The 17,640-nt window shown below is 35.7% G+C and overlaps 1 protein-coding gene across 1 annotated transcript in view; it reads left to right on the top strand.

Moving 5' to 3' along the window:
• FREM1 (FRAS1 related extracellular matrix 1) overlaps positions 1-17,640 on the top strand; it is a 182,530-nt gene that overhangs the window by 121,417 nt on the left and 43,473 nt on the right. The window contains exon 25 of the mRNA XM_074197539.1: positions 16,289-16,703. Coding sequence (XP_074053640.1) covers positions 16,289-16,703 — 415 coding nt within the window. The remainder of the gene's footprint in view (positions 1-16,288; positions 16,704-17,640) is intronic.

The raw sequence follows: 17,640 nt of genomic DNA, 5'->3' as shown, positions 1-17,640 counted from the left end.
AATGTCTTTCTTTTCTAACTACCTTTTATTTAACTACTTAATGTTTCTTTTCCATTTACTTTCCATATTTTAATTCTGTTTGTACTTTCATTCTGTATTATATATTTCGAAAATACTGTTTCTTTCCCTCCCCCTACACTGTGGATTGTAACTCATTCAGAAAAGGGAATTTTTCTTTTTTAAAAAATATTTGTATCATAATCACTAGGCACTTATAGTTACTTCATAAATAATTATTGATAGATATAACTAGCAACCTTGACTTTCCAGAATGCAAACTAAGACCAGAGAAGGGAGCAGAGCTCAATCAAAAAGAATATCATATGATGTTGACATTTCAAAGAAGCACATTCACTATACTCAAAAGGGAACTTATTGGGCTTCTTTATTCATATTTTGTAAATAATCCAGATAAACTTCTTATTACTATCTACTAGATGCTTAAATTTGCTTAAATTGACCTTACATGTCAATCAATACAAAAATACAAATGAATCCTCAAGATATTCTTAAATTTCTGATCTCCAATTAACAAATTCTTATCTATTGATTGATGGAGAAAGTAGGTTATCTATTCTACAATTCATTAAAGATCAAGTAGAAAGAAAGGAGAACTAGAGACAGAAGTGACAAGTAACAATCTAATTATGAAGAAAACAGAAAAGCAGCCACAAGAGCACAGTAATAGCCAGTATTCTTAAGATCACACAGTCCCAACATATCTTGGTTGACCCTGAGGTATCCCATCATTCATAATAATTGGTGACCATAATGTTGAGCTTAGTCATCAAAAAAAAAGGTTCTGTCAAATTCAGTTATAGAAGGTAGGCATGTTTATGATCTATTTTAGTTTTTTTATTAAAATACCTTAAAATTTTAATGGAATAAAATTCCATTATCTGGAAAATGTATTTGATTAGAACAACTTACTCCCTGGCAGTGCCAGATAAATGGCTCATTACCGTAAGTCCATTAGCTAATAGTTATCAAGAAAATAAATCAGACAATGGGAAAAATATACCAAAATTTGTTTTTAAAAATATTATGAAATTTATTGATATCAATCAGGCTAGCCAATGTAATAATTTCAGAAATGATTAACATAAATGGAACACCCGAAAAATGGAACCCTTAATTGTTCTGATTTATACTCATTATATCTGAAGTATGTAGTTAGGCAAGAACATTTTGTATTCCATTTTGAATAATTTAAGCCCCTAGCTATAATAAAACTAATAATTCATATAATTTATACTTTTAACCTTTTTTCTTGGATTCTTCAAGAAACAAAGTGCTCTTTGAGGCTAAATTTCCTTGCTGTAATATGACTGAATTGGATTAGAGAAACCCCTGAGTTCCCCTTTGGCTCTAAATCCTATGATCTAGCTTTGAGTACTGGGACTATGAACTTTAATAAACTCAGTTGTTCCTTGATTTATTTGAGTTTTCTATTCCAATAATTTTCTTTTTTTTTCTTTAGGTTTTTTGCAAGGCAATAGGGTTAAGTGGCTTGCCCAAGGTCACACAGCTAGTTAATTATTAGGTGTCTGAAGCTAAATTTGAATTCAGGTCCTCCTGACTCTAGGGCCAGTGCTCTATCCACTGTGCCACCTAGCCACCCCTATCCCAACAATTTTCAAAAGGAATGAGGCGCATATAAATTAAACCAAATGGACAATATATTATAAAGTCAAAGAGAGACTCTCTTTAGTTTCCTATAGTAATCAAAATAAGAATTGGTTTTTTCAAGATGCGTAAGAGGTGCAGATGACCACCAAGCATTAAATTTGATTTAAATTTCCTGGCACCTAAAAGACAAAGGAAGATGGGCTGAGTTGAATAGCTTTCCTTTTGGGGGGAAAGGATACTAAATCATCACAAATTTTCCATTGTTTGTAGGTCATTAAGTAACCTGTGCTTTATGTTTTATCCTCATACAAGACTGTAAATTCCATGAGAATAGGTTATATCTGACCTGTATCAACACCTAACACAATGTTTTATACACAACAGACAATAAATGTTTATTAAATGCATACATACATTCTTGATTGAATGAATCAAATTACTGAAAAACAGCATTTTCACTGCAGATTTATAAAAGGTTGTAAGATTCGGTTCTTGAAGCCCTTTACATTTTGGCTTCCCTCTTTGGGAACTAAAGACAATATTCTAGGTGTGATAGCTGAATTATTGCCTCCCTTATTCCAGACACTCCCCTTTTAAAGCAGTCTAATTTGCTTTTTAAAGCTTTTTTATTTTTTGTTTTACTCTGTGACAGTTAAAATCTACTAAGCATTTAATCCACTAAAATCTTTAGATCTTTTTCAGCTCTACTGTTAGATAGCTATCTTTGCTTATCTTGTTACTTTTTTGAACTTAATTGTAAGATTCTTTATTTAGATCTATTAAATTTCATATTATTCTCTTTTGCCTATCATTCTAGTGTGTTGAAATCTTTTTTGGATCCAAATTCTGGCATCTAATTATTCTGTCCAAATGGTTTTTTAGTATAATCGAATGACAATAATACCCCTGTTTTGCCTCCATTGATATGTATCCAAATGCTTTCCATCATGCTTCCCCTGACTGGTTTCTGTTATTTTCCACAAAAATATAACTTCTTAAAATATTCTGAATGATTTTTACTTAACCTGTTCCTTTTGAATCAACTATAACCTTCCAGAGTCATATTACAGAATAAGCCTCTTTCTACTCAGTCTCAGTGATACTGTAAGGTTAAATTTGCCTTCTTGTATTAGAATCTCTAGTTCACCTTGTTGATTAGTCAGTATCTTCTCTATTGTATGGAAATCACTGACTATATGACTCTGGGCTAGTCTCAGTTTCTTCATCTCTAAAATGAGAAATAATAGTAGTTATTTTGAGAAACAAATGATTGAATATATATATATATATATAAATTATATATATATACATATATCACCATGGTGATATATATTTAAAAGGTGCTTTGCAAATAGAAAATCACCATAGTAATGTCTATTATTAATCTGTACTTTGTATAATATATGCATATTTTATTTGTGCATAAATTCCTGGGATCAACAGTTTTACTATTGGTTCCTTTCTCAGATTTGGTCTCCTAGGAACTTATTGATGTCTCTGCTGATGTTCATCCTATTATACTGTTTTCTCTTTGGTATCTAGATTAATGTAAATATACACATAAATTCATAGATATATATGCTTACATTCACAAAACACAGATCTAGATCTGTGTTTTGTGTGTGTGAGCTTTCTTTTCTTCCAATCCTTTTCAGTTTAAAATAATCCTTTTTATTAGATTTTCAGTACTCTTAATAAATGCATGTTGCCAGACCTTATCCAATATACTCTTTTCCAACCAAGAGTTCCTTAATCCTATTTTTAAGGCATGGTCTAGAAATCTAAATCCCATTCTCAGTCACCATTTTCTTTATCAATTGTTTGCTACACCATTTCAGGCTTAGGAGATAGCATAAGCAAAAGCACAGAGTTGAGAGAGGGCAGCATAAGACCAGATTTTGCAGAGTAGTTCAGTTTGTTTCTAATGAAGTATGCCAAAGTATGAAATAAGCTGAACTGATAGCCTAGAGTCAGATTATAATGGATGTCGGATGCCAGGATCAGGAATTTGTACTTTATTTTGCAAATAATATGGGGTTACTAAAGGATTTTCAGGAGACTAGTGGCTTGAACAGAGGAAGGTATCAAATGATTTCTTGGGAAGTAGTATGAAGTACAAGGAGAGGAAGACCAATAAAGAAGTTATTCGCAGTAGTCTTGATATTCAGGATGAGTGATGTTAAAGAGAAAAGAAGAGAAAGTAAATTCAAGATACTGTGAAGACAGAATCAAAATAATTTGTCAACTGATTGTATGTAGAAACCGAGAGAGTGGAATGGAAGAGGAAATAATCAAAGATGACACCATAATTAAAATATGAACCAACTTCTTTTTTACTCAGACAAGTCCTCATGAAAGAGAAATGGTTTGAATTTTTTTTGCTCAGTGTATAGTCTCTTTATGAGCGCTTTTGCAATCCTCAAATCTTTTTGGTGCTCATCCACATCCATCCTAGAACTTATGCTGAGTCCTTGCAATATAGTTTATAGCCCCACAGAATACAGGTTTGACCTGATGCTCCAGTCCAAAGATTATTTAATTCTGTATGAGAGAAAAAAAGCATTTAATTCCCAAGATACTTTAAAAATGCATGGATCCTATGTTTGACAGTTTTTAAAATACAGTTCTTAACCAGGGTCTCTTCTACATTGCAGGTGACATTGCAGTCTTTACCAAGCCACTGGTAGTGTCTAAAGGGGGCAGAAGTTTCTTGACTACCTCCACCCTCTTAGCTACTGATGGAACAGATAAGCCAGAAGAGCTTCTTTTTGTAATCATCTTCCCACCTCATTATGGCCAGATGGAATACATCAGCTATCCTGGAGTCCCCATCACAAGCTTCAACCAGATGGATATTGCAGGTCAGAAAGTCTGCTATGTACAAAAAAGCAAGGCAGCCATTCCCAATGACATGTTCAGGTGAGTCCCTTTGAAGTTTCTAAATATCTGTTCTGTAGCATGACAGGATAAGGAAAAATATGTTTGAAGTCTTTTCTCAGCACTAGAATAAGCTATGCATCTAGGAATGGAGGTGACTAGCTGAATGCAACAAGGTGGTACAGTAGGTAGAGGGCTGAGTCTGGAATCAGGAAAACCCGAGTTTAAATCCAGCCTCAGACACTTACAAGGAGTTAAATCCCGGGCAAATCATTTAAATTGTGCTGACTTCAGTTGCCTCAACTATAAAATGAGAATAATAATAGCACCTACTTTGTCAGAGTTCTTGTAAGAATTAAAAGTTATTAGTCAGCTGCCTATCCCTGAGCTTAGAATGTAGCAGATGCTTAATAAAATCTTTCTTCCCTTCCTTCCTTTCTTCTTTCTTTCTTTCTGAAGTTGAAATTATTAACAGTAATACACAAATGGGGGAAGATGATAAAGATCTAAAGTAGGGTTGTGGCAGCATGTCGAAAAAAGGGGATAGATGCAAGAGATATGGACATTTGTAGAACTTCGACACCTATTAGAAAACAAGATTGAGACAGAGGGCAGAGCAAAAAATGAAATTTTGAATTTTGGTGACTAGGAAGACTGTGGTGTTAAAAGAGTGAAATTTGGAGAAAGGGTAAATGTTAGGAGAAAGGATGAGTTCGGAGCATGATAACTCTGAGATGCTTGTGGAACATTCAAATAGATATGTGAAATTAATTAAGAGGGGGAAAGATTGGATCTGGGCATGAAGATTAGGGAATTATCTACATGGAGATGATAATTTGAACCCTTAGAAGTAGATGAGATGGGGCAGCTAGGTGGCGCAGTGGATAAAGCACCAGCCCTGGAGTCAGGAGTACCTGGGTTCAAATCTGATCTCAGACACTTAATAGTTACCTAGCTGTGTGGCCTTGAGCAAGCCACTTTAACCCCATTTGCCTTGCAAAAACCTAAAAAAAAAAAAAGTAGATGAGACAATCAATGGAGAAAATATAGAGGTAGAAGAGAAAGCCTAGGCCATCTACACTTAGAGCATGGGAAGAAGATGAACTAGAGAAAGAAACCAAAAACGAGTAGTCAGCTAAGTAGGAGAAAAACTGGGAAAGCAGCCTTTTTTCATAAACTTTGTTATTTTGAAACTTTATAAATGTATTTAGAGGTTATCCTTTGGTCACTATAAAAACTTTTGAGAAGTAAACTCTCTGGGATCTTGGATTCATTATTCTTAAAATAGAAGGGCTGGGATTGGATGACCTCTCTTTAGGATTCTAGCTCTATGACCAGATGAGTGTGTTGCTGATATTTATTTGAACAGATTTTCTCATGGCATTTAAATGGGGTTTTAAATGAATAGGCTTTTTTTATTTTGTTTTGAAGTTTTTGTGTTTAACCAGGGGAAATGGGTTGACTAATAGACATTACTTCTGACACTTTAGCCTGACTTAATGTGAACAAAGGAAACTTTTCCTTGTTACTTGTATAATCAAGGTTTTTAATACTTCTTCCAGAGATGCTAGCAACCACTTACCTCTCTTTCACAGTTGGCACATGAGCTTGAGGTCATCACTGATGACTGTTTTAATGCTCTCAGCTGGAAAGATTTAGTGGTCTGGTCCAATGACTAGTAGTATATTCTCTCCACCTGTAAAATTGACACCCCTTTACACAGTGTGATGTAAAGGGAAGAACTCATTCTGGAATCGGAGAACCTGGGATCACATCTTCCCTTTTGAGCTAGTCTGTATAAATTTGGACAAATTATCTTTCTTCCCTCAGCCTTAGTTCCTTCATCTGTTTGGAAGGAAAAAAAGTAAGAGTTTGAATAAGATTGCTGCTTAGGTTCTAGATCTATGATCTTATGATCTTCTCATCCTATACAATGAATATACAGATTTTTCTGTAAAGTGTCCAGAGGATGCCTACTCAGCGTGCTGGAGGCTCTACTTTATTTCTTTGTTTTTTTAATTTTGTGGATATCAGTATGGTACATAGGTGATCCATCTGTTATCTTTCACATGACTCCAGTCGTGTCCTTGATGATGAAATTTATACTTTTTCTGATATTTTGAATCCCATTTATTTTTTTCCAACATACAAAGATAGTTTTCAACATTCATCTTTTTGTATGTTTGTATGTTTTTCTACCTCCCTCCCTTCCCTTCCCCTTTCCATAACAGTGGGTAATCTGATATAGGCTATACATGTGCAATCATGTTTAACATATTTCCATTATAGTCATGTTGTGAAAGAAAAGTTGGAATTAAAGGGGGGAAACCATGAGAAAGGAAAAAATCCATTAAAAAAATGAAAATAGTATGCTTTGATCTGTATGTATATTTCATAGTTTGTCTTTGGATGTGGGTAGTATTTTCCATCACAAGTTTTTTTTAGAATTGTCCTTGATCATTGAACTGCTGAAAGGAAATAAATTCATCATATTTAATCTGCAATTAATTAACATAATGTTCTGTTAAGGTCTGCAGTGTTCTCCTGGTTCTGCTCACTTTACTTAGCATTAGTTCATGTAAGTCTTTCCAGGCTTTTCTGAAATCTGCCCTCTCATGAAAATCGTACCTTATCACAGTCATATACTACAATTTGTTCAGTAATTTCCCAATTGATGAGTATCACTGCAATTTCCAATTCTTTGCCTCTACATAAAGGATTGCTATTAAAATTTTTGGACATGTGGATCTTTTCCTTTTTTAAATTATCTTTGAGATACAGATACAGTAGTGGTATTTGCATCATATTTATAAAGCCCTTCTCTCCTTATCCCCACCTCTCAGTATGCATTTTTATTCCCCCTTTGGGTTACCACCTTTTGATTCTTCTTCCATTGTGATATTGCATAAATTCCAGTCATATAGAATTACTGGGACAATGCTGGTGTTGTTTTTAATATGATTTCATGAAACAATTAACAATAATTTTGCTTGATCCTTGAGAACACAGAAGGGCTTTGGGGTGGAGATAATTTGAGGAGTCCATGCCTTTTTTAAAAAAATAAAGTTTGAAGTAGTGCTTTTTTTTTTCTCTTGATAGATTTTCTTCTAATAAGCAGAGATAAAAGCATTGACTTGCTTGTTAAAAACAGACAGGCTGGAGCATCTAAGAATTTGAAGGCATCACTACAAATTTCAAAGATCAATTTCTTGAATTTGTTTTCCTTGCTCATATTCTTGTCTTTTGATCCATCTAATCCTGTCCCCCCCCACACACACACACACTAGTACTTAGGGCAGCCTTGAAAAGGAAAAGAAGTTAGAAAAGAGTAGCCTGAGGGGCCTGCATAAGCTGGAGGGAGCAGACTAGCCACACTCCTTTGTTGGCAATGGTGGGTGAAGTTTCTAAGCTGATCGAATGTATCCTCAGCTTCAGGGCTTCTCTTTCTTTTTAACACCAGCTGGTAGAGCCACCCCCTCCTGCTGCCTCTCTGGGTCATTGCCCATGTTGAAAAGTGAAGCAAAGGTGTTAATTAGACAGCTTTAAATGATAAGAATGGTGAGGAGTTCAAAGCATTGCAAAATAGTTATTGCCTATACCATAAATCCTTAATGAATTCCCCTGCTACTTGCTGCCTGTCATGACTATTGGGTAAATCACATAGCATTCTGGACCTCAGTTTCCTCATTTGTAAAAGGAGGACTTTAAACTAGATGATTTTAGAAACACATTTCAACTTTTAAAATCTAGGTTGTTGTGATTTTATGATCTCAAGCAATTAATTGGGGGACATGGGGAGTAGACTATTTTAAAGCTTAAGTTGGTGTAATTATTCAAGCTATACTAACAAAAGAATTACCTAGTAGGCATCTACAGAAGCCTTACTGTAATTATAGAGAAAATGATTTGGAGTAAGCAGATTTATTGTTTGCATGTGAGTAGAAGTTCTGACACAATGGAAAACAGGGTTTGTGTTTTTTAAAGTAATTTAAACAATCCCCCTATATGGTGCTTTACACTATTAAACTACACTCTCCTAAGAAATGGTTTACTAAGGAAGAGTGAAAATCAGACTAAGCTGTTTGAATGATCACCAGTTTTGAATGGATAAAGTTCATATTAATTAGTCTTTACTCTTGAGTTAACTGGGGCCTGAAGATTATAGTGTTCAGTAATATACTGAGATTGAGATATGATTACAGGGGCGGCTAGGTGGTGCAGTGGATAGAGCACTGGCCTTGGAGTCAGGAGTACCTGAGTTCAAATCCAGCCTCAGACACTTAATAATTACCTAGTCGTGTGGCCTTGGGCAAGCCACTTAACCCCATTGCCTTGCAAAATCTTAAAAAAAAAAGAGAGATATGATTACAACAACAATAGGAACAGTCAAATTCACTTAGTGTTTTCAAGTTGGAAATTCTGCATAAACTTTAAACTTCACATATCTCCTATGATCTTCTGAGCCATCCTTCAAGGCTGATAGAAAATACTGTTATTTTTATTTTAGAGTTTACAAAACTGGAGATTTGAGATAAAGTGATCTACCCAACAGTCCACCAACTAAGAAATGACTTATCTGAGTTTTGAGCCCAAATCCTCTGGCTCCAAATTCAATATTCTTTCTTCTTATGTTAGTTTGTCCTATTTTATAGATATGGAAGCTGGCAATCAGAGATGAAGTCACAGTTAGACAACCAGTAAATGCCAAACTCTCATGGGGAAGGATTGATATAGGCTTCTTGGTCAGAGGACATAACTCTAGACAATAGATGAAATAGGGAAGATGCTACAAAAAATGTAAATTTAAGCTTGAGCTAAAGAAATGCTTTTAAAAATTTTATTTTGCTTTTTATTTTTTATTAAAGATATTATTTGAGTTTTACAATTTCCCCCCGAATCTTACTTCCCTCCCCACCATGTAAAGCAACCTATCAGTCTTTACTTTGTTTCCATGTTGTGTACATTGATCCAAATTGAGTGTGATGAGAGAGAAATCATATCCTTAAGGAAGAGACAATAAGTCTAAGAGGTAGCAAGATCAGACAATAAGATATCTATTTTTTTAAATTAAAGGGAGTAGTCCTTGAACTTTGTTCACACTCCATGGATCTTTATCTGGATACAGATGGCACTCTCCTTTGCAGACAGCCCAAAATTATTCCCACTTGTTTCACTGATGGAATGAGGGAGTCCTTCAAGGTTGATCATCACCCCCATGTTGCTGTTAAGGGTGTACAGTGTTTTTCTGGTTCTGATCATCTCACTCAGCATCAGTTCAGGCAAATCCCTCTAGGCTTCCCTGAATTCCCATCCCTCCTGGTTTCTAATAGAACAATAGTGTACCATGACATACATATACCACAGTTTGCTAAGCCATTCCCCAATTGAAGGACATTTACTTGATTTTCAATTCTTTGCCACCACAAACAGGGCTGCTATAAATATTTTTGTACAAGTAATGTTTTTACCCCTTTTCTTCATCTCTTCAGGGTAGAGACCCAGTAGTGGTATTGCTGGATCAAAGGGTATGCACATTTTTGTTGCCCTTTGGGCGCAATTCCAAATTGTTCTCCAGAAAGGTTGGATGAGTTCATAGCTCCACCAACAGGGTAATAGTGTCCCAGATTTCCCACAACCCTTCCAACAATGATCATTATCCTTTCTGGTCATATTGGCCAATCTGAGAGGTGTGAGGTGGTACCTCAGAGAAGCTTTTAATTTGCAGTTCTCTAATAATTAATTATTTAGAGCAATTTTTCATATGGCTATGGATTGCTTTGATATCTTCATTTGTAAATTGCTAAAGAAATGCTTTTAACAGAGTTAGGATAGATGACTTTGGAAGGAGTGAGTTCTTCCTTACTAAAGAGGTATTTAAACAAGAGCTAGATGAGAACTTCCTTGGTTTTATTGCTGTTATTGTTTTGAACAGAGTTCTTGTTCCTCTTTGGTTTGGACTGGACTTGGTAGCTTCTGGATCCTTTTTAAGACTGAGATTCTGCATAAACTTCTCATCTTGACAAGGCATGAGAAAAAGTCTGTAAGGGAGAAATGGGACAAGTACTTTAGAGAAACAAACCCATCCACTAGAAGTCTAGACTGGAGGTGTGATTGGGGGGATTGGAGGGTAGGAGCAAAGGTATAAGCAACAGGGACAATCAGATTATTGATGCAGTTGCCATGGGAGATGACCCTATAAGAGATGCGCCACAGTATTTGGAAGCAGGACTTCCAATGGCAGGCACTGGGCTGTGAGCCAAGATGCAGAGACAGCTCCTCCAGAGGAGAAAGTATAACTCCCCCCTTTGCCTCCCAATTCCATATCAGTGCCTTAGAACAAAGCCCTAGAAGCTTTGTGACATAATGGACGGCGTTCTGGATTTGTTACAATAAGTCTTTCCTCAGATGCTTAATATCCTAGGATCCTAGGCAAATCACTTAAACTCTTTGAGTCTCCAGCTACTTAATTATAAAAGGAGGGGTTTGCACTCTATGATCTCTAAGTTCCCTCCAGTTCTGAAGTTCTGATCCTATGATATCTCCATGCTAGCCTTGGCTCTGAATTATTTCCCTGCTTCAAGAGGAGAGTAATTAGACGTGAGATATGTCTGCTTATCCTCACCTCTTAGTCTCAGGTCTGACACTACGCTGACAAAAGAATTTCACTTGTAATTTTCTGTTTTCATACTTGACTTGTCTTTCAAGAACACCATAAAGTGGACATTTGATGGGCCTGAGCTCTGAAATGGTAGGAAGTGACCAGTGAATACTAAATATTTTGCTACTTTCCTAAGACATAGAGATGTAGGTAGAGATGGATATAATGCTTAGCCATAAAGATCTCAAAGCATTGTACAAAATGATATAGCATACATAGTACAGTGGAAAGATCACAAGATCTGAAGTCAAAGGACTTGACTTCCAATTGTGATTTTACACATTTGTGATTTGGGTAAGTCACCTCTTCCAGTTTTGGCTCAGTTTCTCCTGTTAAATGAAAAGATTGATGCTTAAATAACATTGCCTATAATGTCACACTTTAATATACTGCTTAGTTTTACTGTACTTTCATCCCCTTTAATTAATTCTGACTTAAAATGGGATAGTTCTCTGGAAGGAGGGGAGAGATGCATTAAGAAAATATTTCAAAGTCTTTTTTTGCTGAATTGTATTGAAAGGTTTCTAAGATTCCCTTCCAGTTCTAAGTCCTATGATCCTACAAATTTTGGTCTTGAGATAACAAACTAAAGATGAAACTATATATGTATGTGTGTGTGTGTGTGTGTGTGTGTGTTTAATTAGTCAATGAAAAACATCATATTTAAGAATGGACTTATGAATATGTCAGAGGATAGAGGCAGGAAAGGGTGGAAATTGAAAGAGATAATGATCAGGGAGGGAGAGAGGATGTAGGAGAAAAGATAGTTGTCTTTACCGTTAGAATGAGAAAAATCTACAAAATTTAAAAGTTAATAATCATGAAAAAAAACTATGGTGTAGCAGCCATGGGAGCTTTAAGGTAGAGGTTTGCTATAAGTGAAAGAATATTAATCTTGGAGTCAGGAGGGCTGGATTACAGTCCCACCTCTATTATTCACTACCTCAGTGACCTTATATAAGAAACAATCCATATAAGTTATTCAACTTTTTCATCTGGAAAACAAGAGGGCTGAACAAGAGAGGTCTCTCTAAGGTCTACTTCTAAAAATCTAAATCAGTGTTTAGTAGTAAAGAACACCTCAGAATAAAAAAGCACTCTGTTTATCCTCATTCAATTTTTTTCACTCCTCTCCCTTCATTTTTTTGCCCAGGATGCAACATCTTCCTTGCAACCAGAGGCAGTAAAAATTTTAGTGCTTTTTTTAAAGTTGGGGAGAAAGAATTGAAATGGAATCATTTGATGAAATCATCTTCTATGTCTCATTTTGATGTTTGGTTGGTAATCTTACTTATTTTTAATGGAGGAGTCTAGCATCTGCCCAAGTTCCATATTTTTAATCCTGTTGTCTCACTCACTAACCCAATAGTGAACCACCATGCTGTTTGTCAAGTGGCACTAAACCAAAGCTGAAAGCCTGTTTTAATGAAAGTATGATGGTGATGCTTTTTAAAAATTAAATATATGCAACTGGTCTAATCACCCAGATTTATGCTGCTTGCTGTTAAAATTTGGCAAGGAATTTGGATGGGTAGAGAAGATAAATTTTGTGGCAGAGAGTTTAGAATATTTTTTACCTCTTCTCCTTTTTAGCGTAAGGAATGGCAAGATTAATTAAAAGGGGGAATTTAATGATCAGATTTTGCCTTCTGCAAAAATATTTTTTGAATCATAAATTTCTCCTGCATTGTTTGGTGCTGCTGGCCTGGAAGAAAGATTTGGCAGCACGCGCTAGGACAGATGACACCGAGTGATTAGCAACCTGACTGCAGATGCTGGCAGCCGGGCGCTAAAAGAACATGCTAATGTCCTCCATTTTGACATGCAGGCTCTACTCCTTTTTTTATGTTGGCACTGTTTATGATTCCATTTTTATCTTCTAAATGCCATGACAGATGGCAGATTCTTCAGCCAATTCTATTGCCAAGGAAATGTAGAAAGCTTGAACGCTTTACCATGGTAATGGTGATATCAAACCATGCCACAAACCCTAACTAAATCTGAGATTCATCCCCCAGATTTCATGAGAATGATGGTGAGCTTGGCTGCTGACTTGTTCCCTAGGGGGGGATAGAGAGGAGGGTGAGTAGTGAATGCAAATAAATAAAATGGCTATATAGAAAGAGATGCTGCCTTGATGATACTAACCAATACATTTTCTGGAAAAAGGATGATTTCTTTAAAAATCACCTGCTTTGTTGCTTTGAAACTTCATAAATGTGTTTAGAGCTTGTTCTTTGGAGTCATTGGGAAACCATTGGGAGATAAAATTGACTGAGACCTCAGGTTCCTCATCCATAAAATATGTGTCTAGGATTAAATAATTCCTGTCTAGGGTTCTTGCTCTAGTCTTATGATACTATGATCAAATCTTGTATTGTAACTTCATCTCACTTGAGTTATCTTACACTATAATTTGACAAGGTTTACTCCCTCCCCAATATATCTAAAGAGACTTAAAGAAGAGGGTTTAATTTTTTTAAATTAATAATGGGAAATGAGTTGATTATACATATTACTTTTGACAGTTTTCATGTCTGTCCTGGTATAAGAGAAGTAGCATTCTTGCTTCATGGAAACTTTTCACTGTTCTTATATCATCATAGTTTTATACTTGACCTAGCAATGTTAGCTATCACATCTCTCTCACTGTTGGCACATGAGCTTGAGGTCAGCTCTGACATCTGCCTTGATGCTCCCAGCTGGGAATATGGTCCTCAGTAAACATATTTCTTACTCATATATGGTCTCTGGCCTGCCTACGCTCGTTCCCATCTGTCTGATGGCAGAATGCCTGTTTATAAGTTGGTCAGACCCTGATCATCAAGCAGTGATGCCAGACAGTGTGAGGAGTTTTAGATGGACAGCCTGTATAACACTGGAAAAAATCCTCAGTGACCTACAAAAGGTCAAGGTAGATATTAGTGAGCCTAGGACTGGACCTTCTAGGATTTCATTAGTTATTTTCTTTTGGTTAAAATGCCAACACTTCATTTCCTATAGAAGTGAACCCAAGTCAGACTTCAAAAATAAAAGATATAAAATGGTAGCCTTCAAGTAGAAGGAGATTGTTTAATCTTGTCCAGTTAATTGAAATGTGTTAAGAATGTAATTGTTTTAGTGCCCCCCCAATTTTAATAATTGCTAGCATTTAGATAGTGCTTATAAATTTACAAAACACTTTACAATATAATCACATTTGATCCTCACAACAATTTTGTGAGGTAGGAGTTATCATTATCACTATTTTACAGATGAGAAAACTGGGGCAAACAGGAATTAAAATGACTTGCCTAGCTCATCAGTGTCTGAAATTGTATTTGAACTCAAATGTTCTTCAGTCCATAGGATTTGGGTTTTCAGGTGACCCAAAAAGCAACTGAAGGATGCAGAATGGGTATTTGGAAGTGGTAATACCATATCCCAAATAGTAATTTTTCAGGGAAAAGTGTCATAAAGGATGTTGTTAGAGAAATATGAGACCATAAATAAAGGTGGAAAGATCATTACAAAAAGCTTGGTATAATTGATGTTGCATTTATATACTCCTCTGGTATTTGTTAAGAGCTAAAGAGAAGATATATGATGTCATGCGAAATTAAGAAGATCCTCAATGAATATGCTGTAGAGGTTTTATAGGAAGTCATGGAAATGAGAAGTTTTACAGGATGAGATGGAATGGTTGACTTGTAATCTTTATGCTTGGTGGGGTTGCCCATATCAATGAGATCCTACTTTCATTGAATTATCAAGGGTTGTAGTGATGATGGCTAGATCAGCTCCTTTGTCCTATCTTGGCCTATGGGAAACTGGCTAAGTGGGAACTCTGAGTATTCCAGATAGAAAGTCTCATATCTGAGAGAAAACAAAATCATACAAACTCCAGAAAAATACAAAATTCGAGTCTGACCCATTAGTTGATAGGTTGCTCAGTCAAAAGGTTGAATCCAAAGTAAACTCCAAGGTTTCAGAGAGCTAAAAAGTAAAATATTTTGGAATGAGATTTTGGAGTCAGAGGACTTGGGTTGGATTTTGGTTCTATTCCCCTACTCCCTGTATGACTCTGGGAAAATCACTCTCCCTCTCTGAGGCTTTGGTTGAGAGAGTTGGATTAGGCACTCATATAGACTGCTATGAGGTCAACTTGGCAAATATTATTTAATATTAATAGCTATATTAATATCAAATATTATTTCATATGAATTCTATATATGAGGAAATTAAGACCCCTAGAGAATCTTAGAATCACACAGCCAGTAAACATTAGAAACAGAATTGGAATATAGGTCTCCAAGGCAAATATTTAGTTCACAATGCCTTTCTTTCTCCATGTTGTAGAAACTTCAAGTAAGGATTAAATATGGTTCTTGCCGACAATAAATTTATAGATTTATTTGATTTGATGTTAGGAAAACAGTGGGAACAGTGGATTAGATTGTCTCTGTTTATTACCTGTCTGGTTTTAGCCCCAAATCATATCTATTAATGGTTTATTAAGAATGTCCAGGAGACCATAAAACCATACCCTGTACTCCCCCTCTGCCTCCAAAAACAATTAGGGAAATATAAGTATACTTATCTTTCATTTATTTAATAGAACAGTATGGAAAAAGTAGCATAGTCAGGCAAGAGGCTCCATTTTCTGGGTATTTTTCACATGTTTTAAGGAAATTCAGTTCTATTCATTTAATTCAACAAGCATCTATATCTTTACATTATACGTTTACACAAATAGTTTTTGTGCAGAGCATAGCATCAAAGATATAGAGGTAGGAGTGTTCTCATTTTGGTCTACCCCTTTCATTTTATACAAAAGGAGACCAAGAGCCAGAAGGTTAAATAATTTCTCCCAGGTCACTGGAGTAGTAAGGTGTCATAGGTGGAATTTAAACATTCTTTAGTATCTTTGATCTTCCCATTGTACCTCAATGAATAAGACTCTTGATGGGGTTGTTCATTTAAAAGCAAGAAGACTTCCTTTAGGAAGAAGTCTTTGATTTTTTTTTTCATTTTTAGAGTTACTTCAAAGGCAAATACTTCAGTAAAGGTGTGTATTATCATTTCATTCCAGTAGATGGTGAAACAAGCATCCATGCTGAAGGCTACCTTGCCTCTCTTTGCCAGATTCATCGTGAGCAATGGAGTAAGGACAAAGCACGGAGCATTTGAGATTATGCTGGAGACTACTGACCAAGCTTTGCCTGAGGTGACCAGAAACAAGGGATTAAGAATAATGGAAGGTGCCATGGCACTCCTCTCTCCAGACATCCTCCAACTTTCGGACCCAGACACTGCAACAGAAAACCTCACCTTCCTCTTGTCCCAGCTCCCCCAGTATGGACAGCTCTATCTTCGGGGGATGGTTCTCACACAGTACAATTTCACACAACAAGAAGTGGACAACATGAATGTGGCTTATAAGCACCTGGGAGGAAACTCACAGATTGACCGGTTTACCTTTATAGCTACTGACAAAACAAATGAAGGCTTTGTTGTGGATGGAAGAGTGTTGAATGAACCTGTGTCCTTTACTATTCAGGCAAGTATGAAAAGTCCTCTAATCACTCCCTGCTAGGTCCATGACTAAATCAAAAGGAAACTTTCTGCTCTTATTGTATTTTCCAACATGGGAATATTGGCTTGCATTTTATAATTTTGGTTTGCTTCTGAAGAATATATTTGATGATTTGAGAGTTATCCATGTAATGGATTTGCATCCCATTTTTTTATCCAATTGGGTTTACATCATTCTCAGTTTTGTATTGTGCACAATGTACATATAAATGAATGGAAAATACTTAAATACTTCCTATGACCCAAGTATTGTGCTAAGTGCTCATTTACAAATAGAAAAGGAACACAATACCTGATATCATGGAGCTCACACTGTAATTGGACAAGACAATGCATATAGGAATCATAGAGAAGATGGAAAGACCCAGAGGTCCCCTTGGACTACAGGTTGAATGGCAATGCCTGAAAATCCTTAGGATTCATGAGGGTCAGTCTGTGACTACTTGATAAATGTATGATGAATGGATGAATTTAGGATTTTTTTAAAACACAGTTTTTATTTCATTAGTCAAAAAGCAGAAAATATAGCCCAATTCTCAATTTTATTTAGCTCAAGCCTTGGTTAAGATGATGCTCCTATATCACACATCACCCTGCAATATACACTGGCAAGAACATACATACATACATACATATATATGTATATATATATGTGTGTGTGTGTGTGTGTGTGTGTGTGTGTATGTATATATACACATTAGGTATATCAGAGTTACTATCAGGTTAAAAGGGGGAACCTATTATATCAGCTTCCTTAGCTTAACTTTTCCTTAAGTTTGAATATTTAAAAACTGAACCAACAATTTGATTCAACAAAACATATAAAAAATAAGCAAAGTCCTATATAAAGGGAACAAAATGATGGAAAAACAATCAATCCTTTCCCTTGAGGATCTTACAGT

Source organism: Macrotis lagotis, chromosome 8 (genome assembly GCF_037893015.1).
Source record: "Macrotis lagotis isolate mMagLag1 chromosome 8, bilby.v1.9.chrom.fasta, whole genome shotgun sequence".
In the NCBI taxonomy this organism is placed as follows: Eukaryota; Metazoa; Chordata; class Mammalia; order Peramelemorphia; family Peramelidae; genus Macrotis; species Macrotis lagotis.
Note: the sequence above shows the minus strand (reverse complement) of the source record. Positions and strands in the feature narration are given on the sequence as shown.